We start from the raw sequence: 11,333 nt of genomic DNA, 5'->3' as shown, positions 1-11,333 counted from the left end.
CAGTAGTGTCCCAGAGGCTCCAGTAGTGACCCAGAGGCTCCAGTAGTGTCCCAGAGGCCCCAGTAGTGTCCCAGAGGCTCCAGTAGTGACCCAGAGGCCCCAGTAGTGACCCAGAGGCTCCAGTAGTGTCCCAGAGGCTCCAGTAGTGACCCAGAGGCTCCAGTAGTGGCCCGGAGGCTCCAGTACTGTCCCAGAGGCCCCAGTAGTGTCCCAGAGGCTCCAGTAGTGACCCAGAGGCTCCAGTAGTGTCCCAGAGGCTCCTGTAGTGTCCCAGAGGCTCCAGTAGTGTCCCAGAGGCCCCAGTAGTGTCCCAGAGGCTCCAGTAGTGACCCAGAGGCTCCAGTAGTGACCCAGAGGCTCCGGTAGTGACCCAGAGGCTCCGGTATTGACCCAGAGGCCCCAGTAGTGACCCAGAGGCTCCAGGAGTGTCCCAGAGGCTCCAGTAGTGACCCAGAGGCCCCAGTAGTGACCCAGAGGCTCCAGTAGTGTCCCAGATGCTCCAGTAGTGTCCCAGAGGTTCCAGTAGTGACCCAGAGGCCCCAGTAGTGTCCCAGAGGCTCCAGTAGTGACCCAGAGGCTCCAGTAGTGACCCAGAGGCTCCAGTAGTGTCCCAGAGGCCCCAGTAGTGACCCAGAGGCTCCAGTAGTGACCCAGAGGCTCCAGTAGTGTCCCAGAGGCTCCAGTAGTGTCCCAGAGGCTCCAGTAATGACCCAGAGGCTCCAGTAGTGACCCAGAGGCTCCAGTAGTGACCCAGAGGCTCCAGTAGTGACCCAGAGGCTCCAGTAGTGTCCCAGAGGCCCCTGTAGTGACCCAGAGGCTCCAGTAGTGACCCAGAGGCCCCAGTAGTGTCCCAGAGGCTCCAGTAGTGTCCCAGAGGCTCCAGTAATGTCCCAGAGGCTCCAGTAGTGTCCCAGAGGCCCGAGTAGTGACCCAGAGGCTCCAGTAGTGACCCAGAGGCTCCAGTAGTGACCCAGAGGCTCCAGTAGTGTCCCAGAGGCTCCAGTAGTGACCCAGAGGCCCCGAGTAGTGTCCCAGAGGCCCCGGTAGTATCCCAGAGGCTCCAGTAGTGTCCCAGAGGCTCCAGTAGTGACCCAGAGACCCGAGTAGTGACCCAGAGGCTCCAGTAGTGTCCCAGAGGCCCGAGTAGTGACCCAGAGGCTCCAGTAGTGTCCCAGACGCTCCAGTAGTGACCCAGAGGCTCCAGTAGTGTTCCAGAGGCCTGAGTAGTGACCCAGAGGCTCGAGTAGTGTCCCAGAGGCCCCGGTAGTATCCCAAAGGTCCCAGTAGTGACCCAGAGGCCCCAGTAGTGTCCCAGAGGCCCCAGTAGTGACCCAGAGGCTCCAGTAGTGACCCAGAGGCCCCAGTAGTGTCCCAGAGGTTCCAGTAGTGTCCCAGAGGCTCCAGTAGTGTCCCAGAGGCCCCAGTAGTGTCCCAGAGGCTCCAGTAGTGACCCAGAGGCTCCAGCAGTGTCCCAGAGGCTCCAGTAGTGTCCCAGAGGCCCCAGTAGTGCCCCAGAGGCTCCAGTAGTGACCCAGAGGCTCCAGTAGTGTCCCAGAGGCTCCAGTAGTGACCCAGAGGCCCCAGTAGTGGCCCAGAGGCCCCTGTAGTGACCCAGAAGTTCCAGTAGTGTCCCAGAGGCTCCAGTAGTGTCCCAGAGGCTCCAGTAGTGACCCAGAGGCCCCAGTAGTGACCCAGAGGCTCCAGTAGTGTCCCAGAGGCTCCAGTAGTGACCCAGAGGCCCCAGTAGTGACCCAGAGGCTCCAGTAGTGTCCCAGAGGCTCCAGTAGTGACCCAGAGGCTCCAGTAGTGTCCCAGAGGCTCCGGTAGTGTCCCAGAGGCCCCAGTAGTGACCCGGAGGCTCCAGTAGTGACCCAGAGGCTCCAGTAGTGTCCCAGAGTCCCCTGTAGTGACCCAGAGGCTCCAGTAGTGACCCAGAGGTCCCAGTAGTGTCCCAGAGGTTCCAGTAGTGACCCAGAGGCTTCAGTAGTGTCCCAGAGGCTCCAGTAGTGACCCAGAGGCTCCAGTAGTGTCCCAGAGGCCCCTGTAGTGACTCAGAGGCTCCAGCAGTGACCCAGAGGCTCCAGTAGTGACCCAGAGGCTCGAGTAGTGACCCAAATGCCCCAGTAGTGTCCCAGAGGCTCCAGTAGTGCCCCACATTCTCCAGTAGTGTCCCAGAGGCTCCAGTAGTGTCCCAGAGGCTCCGGTAGTGACCCAGAGGCTCCTGTAGTGACCCAGAGGCTCCAGTAGTGACCCAGAGGCTCCAGTAGTGACCCAGACGCTCCAGTAGTGACCCAGAGGCCCCAGTAGTGTCCCAGAGGCTCCAGTAGTGCCCCACAGGCTCCAGTAGTGACCCAGAGGCTCCAGTAGTGTCCCAGAGGCTCCAGTAGTGTCCCAGAGGCCCCAGTAGTGACCCAGAGGCTCCATGCAGTAGTGTCCCAGAGGCTCCAGTAGTGTCCCAGAGGCCCCAGTAGTGACCCAGAGGCTCCAGTAGTGACCCAGAGGCTCCAGTAGTGACCCAGAGGCTCCTGTAGTGACCCAGAGGCTCCAGTAGTGACCCAGAGGCTCCAGTAGTGACCCAGAGGCTCCAGTAGTGACCCAGAGGCCCCAGTAGTGTCCCAGAGGCCCCAGTAGTGCCCCACAGGCTCCAGTAGTGTCCCAGAGGCTCCAGTAGTGACCCAGAGGCTCCAGTAGTGACCCAGAGGCTCCAGTAGTGACCCAGAGGCTCCTGTACTGACCCAGAGGCTCCAGTAGTGACTCAGAGGCTCCAGTAGTGACCCAGAGGCTCCAGTAGTGACCCAGAGGCCCCAGTAGTGTCCCAGAGGCCCCAGTAGTGCCCCACAGGCTCCAGTAGTGTCCCAGAGGCTCCAGTAGTGTCCCAGAGGCCCCAGTAGTGACCCAGAGGCTCCAGTTGTGACCCAGAGGCTCCAGTAATGTCGCATAAGCCGCATCCGCCCCTCCTGCCCCCTCCAACACCCCCGCCCCTCCTGCCCCCTCCAACACCCCCGCCCCTCCTGCCCCCTCCAACACCCCCGCCCCTCCTGCCCCCTCCAACACCCCCGCCCCTCCTGCCCCCTCCAACACCCCCGCCCCTTCTGCCCCCTCCAACACCCCCGCCCCTCCTGCCCCCTCCAACACCCCCGCCCCTCCTGCCCCCTCCAACACCCCCGCCCCTCCTGCCCCCTCCAACACCCCCGCCCCTCCTACCCCCTCCAACACCCCCACCCCTCCTGCCCCCTCCAACACCCCCGCCCCTCCTGCCCCTTCCAATACCCCCGCCCCTCCTGCCCCCTAACACCCCCGCCCCTCCTGCCCCCTCCAACACCCCCACCCCTCCTGCCCCCTCCAACACCCCCGCCCCTCCTGCCCCCTCCAACACCTCCACCCCTCCTGCCCCCTCCAACACCCCCGCCCCTCCTGCCCCCTCCAACACCCCCGCCCCTCCTGCCCCCTCCAACACCCCCGCCCCTCCTGCCCCCTCCTACACCCCCGCCCCTCCTGCCCCCTCCAACACCCCCGCCCCTCCTGCCCCCTCCAACACCCCCGCCCCTCCTGCCCCCTCCAACACCCCCGCCCCTCCTGCCCCTTCCAACACCCCCGCCCCTCCTGCCCCCTCCAACACCTCCGCCCCTCCTGCCCCCTCCAACACTCCCGCCCCTCCTGCCCCCTCCAGCACCCCCGCCCCTCCTGCCCCCTCCAACACCTCCGCCCCTCCTGCCCCCTCCAACACCCCCGCCCCTCCTGCCCCTTCCAACACCCCCGCCCCTCCTGCCCCCTCCAACACCCCCGCCCCTCCTGCTCCCTCCAGCACCCCCGCCCTCCCCTGCCCCCTCCAGCACCCCCTGGACGTTGATCCTGGACCCTGTTTATGGACTTACCTTCTCACTGGCAGGTGGTGTCCACATTAATAATGACCGTGACCCGGGCGGCGGGAGTGTTGACCTCTGTTGAAGTGCTGGCGGGAGTGTTGACCTCTGTTGCAGTGCTGGCGGGAGTGTTGACCTTTGTTGGAGTGCTGGCGGGAGTGTTGACCTCTGTTGGAGTGCTGGCGGGAGTGTTGACCTCTGTTGGAGTGCTGGCGAGAGTGTTGACCTCTGTTGGAGTGCTGGCGGGAGTGTTGACCTCTGTTGGAGTGCTGGCGGGAGTGTTGACTTCTGTTGGAGTGCTGGCGGGAGTGTTGACCTCTGTTGGAGTGCTGGCGGGAGTGTTGACCTCTGTTGGAGTGCTGGCGGGAGTGTTGACCTCTGTTGGAGTGCTGGCGGGAGTGTTGACCTCTGTTGGAGTGCTGGCGGGAGTGTTGACTTCTGTTGGAGTGCTGGCGGGAGTGTTGACCTCTGTTGGAGTGCTGGCGGGAGTGTTGACTTCTGTTGGAGTGCTGGCGGGAGTGTTGACCTCTGTTGGAGTGCTGGCGAGAGTGTTGACTTCTGTTGGAGTGCTGGCGGGAGTGTTGACCTCTGTTGGAGTGCTGGCGGGAGTGTTGACCTCTGTTGGAGTACTGGCGGGAGTGTTGACCTCTGTTGGAGTGCTGGCGGGAGTGTTGACCTCTGTTGGAGTGCTGGCGGGAGTGTTGACCTCGGTTGGAGTGCTGGCGGGAGTGTTGACCTCTGTTGGAATGCTGGCGGGAGTGTTGACCTCTGTTGGAGTGCTGGCGGGAGTGTTGACCTCTGTTGGAGTGCTGGCGAGAGTGTTGACCTCTGTTGGAGTGCTGGCGGGAGTGTTGACCTCTGTTGGAGTGCTGGCGGGAGTGTTGACCTCTGTTGGAGTGCTGGCGAGAGTGTTGACCTCTGTTGGAGTGCTGGCGAGAGTGTTGACCTCTGTTGGAGTGCTGGCGGGAGTGTTGAGCTCTGTTGGAGTGCTGGCGGGAGTGTTGACCTCTGTTGGAGTGCTGGCGGGAGTGTTGACCTCTGTTGGAGTGCTGGCGGGAGTGTTGACCTCTGTTGGAGTGCTGGCGGGAGTGTTGACCTCTGTTGGAGTGCTGGCGGGAGTGTTGACCTCTGTTGGAGTGCTGGCGGGAGTGGGATGGTAACGGGAGAACAGAGGGCATGGGAGGGGAACGACATTGTATGGGAGAGGAACGGCAGCGTATGGGAGAGGAACGGCAGGGTATGGGAGGGGAACGGCAGGGTATGGGAGAGGAACGGCAGGGTATGGGAGAGGAACGGCAGCGTATGGGAGAGGAACGGCAGGGTATGGGAGAGGAACGGCAGGGTATGGGAGAGGAACGGCAGGGTATGGGAGAGGAACGGCAGGGTATGGGAGAGGAACGGCAGGGTATGGGAGAGGAACGGCAGCGTATGGGAGAGGAACGGCAGGGTATGGGAGAGGAACGGCAGGGTATGGGAGAGGAACGGGGGAGGGATTATTGCCTTACAGGAAGGATGGTGTCTGTGACTGAGTGGAATGATAAAGTTCAGTGGCCCGACTACTAAGGGATTTACTGAACAATACGAGAGCTTCCCATTATAGGGACACGTGTTGGTCCTGACGGCCTCTCATCCCCCCGTCAGCGGCACATCGCTTCCCCGTGACCAGGAGGCTCCCCCAGAGTCACCAGCAGGGCGGCGCCCAGGAGGCTCCCCAGAGTCACCAGCAGGGCGGCTCCCAGGAGGCTCCCCAGAGTCACCATCAGGGCGGCGCTGTAATAGGCTTCTTCACCCACAGGGCTATAAACCCCGTGGAACCACCTACCCGCTATAGCCGTACATGCCAAAAAACTGTTTAAATTGTTAAATGCAGATAGTGGGAAAATATCCGCAGGCGAAATGGAATGTGTGGGGGCCGGGCTGGAGAGTGTGGGGGGCCGGGCTGGAGAGTGTGGGGGGCCGGGCTGGAGAGTGTGGGGGCCGGGCTGGAGAGTGTGGGAGCCTGGCTGGAGAGTGTGGGGAGCCGGGCTGGAGAGTGTGGGGGCTGGGCTGGAGAGTGTGGGGGGCCGGGCTGGAGAGTGTGGGGGCCGGGCTGGAGAGTGTGGGGAGCCGGGCTGGAGAGTGTGGGGGCCAGGCTGGAGAGTGTGGGGAGCCAGGCTGGAGAGTGTGGGGAGCCGGGCGGAGAATGTGGGGGCCGGGCTGGAGAGTGTGGGGGGCCGGGCTGGAGAGTGTGGGAGCCAGGCTGGAGAGTGTGGGGAGCCAGGCTGGAGAGTGTGGGGAGCCAGGCTGGAGAGTGAGGGGAGCCGGGCTGGAGAGTGTGGGGGCCGGGCTGGAGAGTGTGGGAGCCGGCCCCCAGCAAACACAAATCATCTTGGAAACATTCGTCTATTTCTTCCCATAGGTGTGGGATTGATTTGCATTGAGAATGGTGCAGGAGAGCCTTTGAGAAACTTTTAATAAAAAAATCCAAACTCAAAGGTTTTATAATAAATTGTTTTTCTTCAACTATTTTGTTCCTAATATATTACAAATAGTTTTTACATGTTTAAATATAAAATTTATGGTGTTTTTTTTTGTAAAATTCATTAATAAATTGAAAATGATATTTATTGGCTCAGTGAAACATTCAAAATCCATTTAGTTATAATATGATCAGAAAAAAGTAGTTTTCCAAATTTTCTAAAAATTGCTCTTTTTAACACAATTTGACTCCTTATGCATTCCACTAAACACTAATATCATGTTTAAATATATAATTTATGTATTATTCCCTAAAATAATTTATATAAATTATAAAAGTTGCTGGAAAGTGGTGTGAAAGAATCTGAAAACGTTTTGTTGTCTTATATATTGGCGTGTTCTTTTTAACTATGTCTTAAGTGCACAGTTTATCAAACAAGAAGATTAACATTCGTCAACCCTTAAAATCTTATATGTTATCTTGCTGGGAGAATGGGTGAATCTTTAAGAACAGCTAGTATCTATATGACAAATGGTGTTTTCCCTAACTCAAACAATGTAGGGTTTATTATTCTACACATATTTTTAATGACTCTTAGATGTTTACATTCTCTGAAGTATAATTGTGAAGGCTGTGTCCATCACTCTCACCACAGATTCTTAAACTCCTCTCTGCAGGTTCGACTATAATTAATTTCCATTCTGAATCTCCATGGACATTTGTATCCAAAATGAAACCAATGTGGTTTTAAATAAGACAAATTCATGAGTTTATGATAAATTCGTTTTCTGTAATATAACCTTTGTTCTTATGTTCTTAATTACAGTTTCTATGCAGGCGATGAGTACTCACAATACCTTAAGCGTCAAAACAAAAATGTGTATACTCCTTTTACTCTCCTGACCTTAGTTCTCAAGCTACGTATTTCATTTTGGTACCAACGTGTTTGCAATAAAATTCTCTAGAAGAACATCAGTAAAAATGGTCACGAAAAGTATATGGATACCAGCACCAAATAAATAACTACGTAGATGACTCGCCGTGAGTGCCCAACAGCAACAAAATGTTTTTACTCTTGGGATTGTTATTACTTCCACACTTGTTCTACAGCGTTAATTTTGGTATCAATGTACTTGCAATGAAATTCCCAACACGGTGATATGAATATAAACGTAGAATAATGGTCGCGGCCCACCCGCAAGAGTGTGGGAAGTGGCGGAACTGTTACCCAGTATTGGTGACGCGACAACACATGTTCCATACAGCGCTTTGAAAGTTTCTAATTATTTCACTCTCCTGACATTATTAGGCTATGTACATCATTCATTTTTGTGCCAATGTGTTCGCAATAGAATGTTCTATGAGCCCGTAGGTAAAAAAGAGCAACAAAGCGTAAGATAGAATAGCACCAAATATAAAACAACACTGGAACATGTCAGTGAGCGTCAAACACACACGAAATGTTTTTACTGTTGTTATATTTGTTATGTTATCTGTTATAGATAGGAGCTGCCTGGTATGGGCCAATAGGCCTTCTGCAGTTACCTTGGTTCTTATGTTTTTGCCCTGTAACCTAAATGGTTACAGAGGCACATATATGGGCTTAGGGACTGAACACCACAATACATTTAGCTAAGCTGGTTACAATCTTGGTAATATATTTACAAAATTCAGTATAAGTTTATTATCAATGGGTTCGAGATCAACCATAATTTTCTGAATGGATATAACAAAGGGGATATTAATAGGGTATTAAAATTGTCAACACAAGATAGAACACGAAACAATGGGTATAAATTGGATAAGTTTAGATTTAGGAAAGACTTGGGTAAATACTGGGTGTTATGGTTTTGGTCAGACAAACAATCTTCGTCCACATGGTTTTTATTCTCCGCCAGTAACAACAACAAAACATTATCAGGTACATGAAATATTGTTAACAAGATCATAAACAAAAGAGCATCTGCCCCAAACATGCTACCTCCAACATCTGTAGTACTCAATCCCAACATTCCTCTCCTTTTAAATAAACTATATCCCTACAGGTTAAGTCTATCAGGCGGTCGTATGACTCTTCCTGATTTTCTCAACTGGAAGTCCTGACCTGTTACTTCTGGGAAACATTCTTCTGAATTACTCCTTGTAGAGTCCATAGGGTTAACTGTATCCCCATTACCCTCTACTGCCCCTTGCTCTGCCTCCCGGTCTCCTGCAGGTGCTGCTATCCCTTCATTATAAGGATGGATATCCCTAGTTGCCCCACCCCCACCTGAAGGGTCTTCAAAATTCCCTGTGAACCTTGGCATGAGTTGATCGGCATGCCTTTTCCAATTAATGTTCCCAAAACTCAGCACTTGCACAGTGAAGTTGCTGCGGCCCTAGGACCTCCCTAATTTTCCCTTCCACCCAGGGCTTTCCACTTCCAAAATTTCTTGCATATACTGCATCCCCCTCATTAAACAACAATTCCTCTCCCTGAGCCAACTGACTGGCCAAGCTAGTTACCGATTTCTCTTTATTGGGATCTGTCTTTACTGCTTCCATGTGCACTTTAAAGTGTCTATTAAACAGTAATTCAGAAGGAGATTTACCAGTTGTAGAATGAACAGTTTTCCTTTGATTATATAAAAATCTACAAAGTCTTGTATTAATAGTACCTTCCGTAAACCGCTTTAACCCTTCTTTCAAGGATCTCACTGCTCTTTCTGCTAGACCATTTGAAGAAGGATTATAGGGGGCAGATGTTACATGTTTAATACCATTTTTCCTAAAAAAAATCCTCCATTTCCACAGAAACAAAATAAGGAGCATTGTCTGAGACAATTATGTCTGGCAATCCAAAATTACAAAATGTTTTCCTTAGTAATTCACAAGTTACAGATGATGTGGGGGAATTACACACATGCACATCCAGAAATTTGGTGTATGAATCCACCACCACTAGGTAATATTTATTATCCATAGGTCCCGCATAATCTACATGAAGTCTAGACCAGGGTTTTCCAGTGCATGGCCAAGAAAGTACTGGGGCCTGGGGTTTCTGATAATTCTTAAAGCAAATATGACAATTTTTTGTTACCTCAGCAATATCCTGGTCTATTTTTGGCCACCAAACCCAACTTCTAGCTTCTGCTTTCATAGCATTTATGCCATTATGGCCTACATGCAGCTGTTCCAAAATCTTACATCTCAGTTCCCCGGGCACCACCACTCTATTCCTATACAAGAGTACATCCTGGTGAATACTAAGGTCAGCCTTCACTGCAGCATACTCTGACAATAACAAATTATCATTCCAACCATATTTGACATTTTTCAACAACAGACTTAATTTAGGATCTCTACCAGTTGCCTTCCTAATAGTCTGGAATTAAATATCCTCAAAAGACATAGATTCCACCAGGTTAACATACTCCACTGGATTACTGGAATTTAATTCTTCTGTCACAGGCAATCTACTTAATGCATCAGCTACTACATTATCCTTGCCTGGCTTAAACTCTAAATCATACTCAAACTGAGAGAGTAGTAATGCCCATCTTTGAATTCTAGCTTTGGCATTAACTGGAATCTGCTTACCTCTGCCAAACAATCCTAGCAGGGGTTTATGATCTGTTCTAGCAAGAAATTTCCTCCCCAGCAGAAAATACCTCAGTTTTCTTACAGCATATACCAAAGCTAAGGCTTCTTTATCTAACTGAGAATAATTCTGTTCCGCAGGAGATAATTTCTTGCTAGCAAAATATACTACTTTATCCTGACCATCTACTTCCTGTAATAATACACACCCCACTCCTACTGGGGAAGCATCTACCTCCAGTTTTAACGGGAGTCTACCTGTAAAATTAGTGAGCACTGGAGAATTGATCAATTCCTGCTTAATATTCCTGAATGCATTTTCCTCTCTTGCTGCCCACTTAAATCTAGCCCCTTTTTTCAACAATTCATACAAGGGTGCTAATTTTGTTGAAAAGTTCTTCACGAACTTACAAAAATATGTGACCATCCCAACAAAAGACTACTTCCCCAACTGATGTTGGGGCTGGGGCATCTATTATAGCAGCTACATTTTTGTGAGAAGGAGTAAAGCCCTTACCTGAAATATGGTACCCCAGATATTCAATGGCCTTGGTCTTCAACGTTGTTTTTTCCTTATTAATCTTCACATTGTGCTTTTGCAAAAGATTCAAAACGTGTTCTAATCTAGCATCATGCACTTCCTCATTCTCCCCACATACAATAATGTCATCTAAAAAACTAGCCACACCTTCAATGTTAACTAACAACTGGGACATGAATCTCTGAAAAATTGCTGGAGACGAGGAGAGTCCAAAAGGAAGTCTTTTATACTTAAATAACCCCTTGTGGGTATTAATCATTAACAATTTCTGGCTCTCCTCCTCTACAGGAATTTGCAAGTAAGCATCTTTCAGGTCAATCTTAGAAAAAATTGCTCCCTTGCAGACCACTGACAACAACTCATCTATCTTAGGTAAAGGGTACTTCTCACAGTGTATGCGGTTGTTCAGTTCCTTGAAGTCTGCACAGATTCTCAAGGATTTCCGATCTGCCTTCAACACTGGTACAATTGGGGCTGCCCACTCACTATGTGTAATTGGCTCTAAGATGCCTTCTGCCACATGCTTTTCCAGGGCTGATTCTACCAATTGCTTGTAATGAAACGGCACTGTTCTTGCCTTGAAAAATTTAGGTGAAGCCCCACTTTTCAGGTGAATTTTTGCCACCATGCTATTAATTGGCTTATCTGCGTCCACTGAATATTTGTCTAACATTTGTTCGGCACTTTTAATTGTTTTAACTATTGACAATTCATCTAGGCCCGCCAAGAAAATTCCCACTTTTTCCATGAGATCTTTACCACATAGGCTAGGATTATGTGAATCCACTACATAAAAATCCTGGTTAATTTCTTTTCCATTATAACCTACTTTTGCCGACACCTTGCCATAGACCTTAATCGGTACATTATCATAAGCACTTAAAGATTGTTT

General features: G+C 51.5%; 1 protein-coding gene across 1 annotated transcript in view; it reads right to left on the bottom strand.

Annotated features, from left to right (window-relative positions):
* Positions 1 to 3,879: 3,879 nt before the first annotated feature.
* Positions 3,880 to 11,333, bottom strand: part of LOC138355073 (involucrin-like) — a 144,034-nt gene continuing 136,580 nt past the window's right edge. The window contains exon 6 of the mRNA XM_069309786.1: positions 3,880 to 5,002. Coding sequence (XP_069165887.1) covers positions 3,880 to 5,002 — 1,123 coding nt within the window. The remainder of the gene's footprint in view (positions 5,003 to 11,333) is intronic.

Source organism: Procambarus clarkii, chromosome 65 (assembly GCF_040958095.1).
Source record: "Procambarus clarkii isolate CNS0578487 chromosome 65, FALCON_Pclarkii_2.0, whole genome shotgun sequence".
In the NCBI taxonomy this organism is placed as follows: domain Eukaryota; kingdom Metazoa; phylum Arthropoda; class Malacostraca; order Decapoda; family Cambaridae; genus Procambarus; species Procambarus clarkii.
This window is presented reverse-complemented; position numbering and strand designations above follow the sequence as displayed.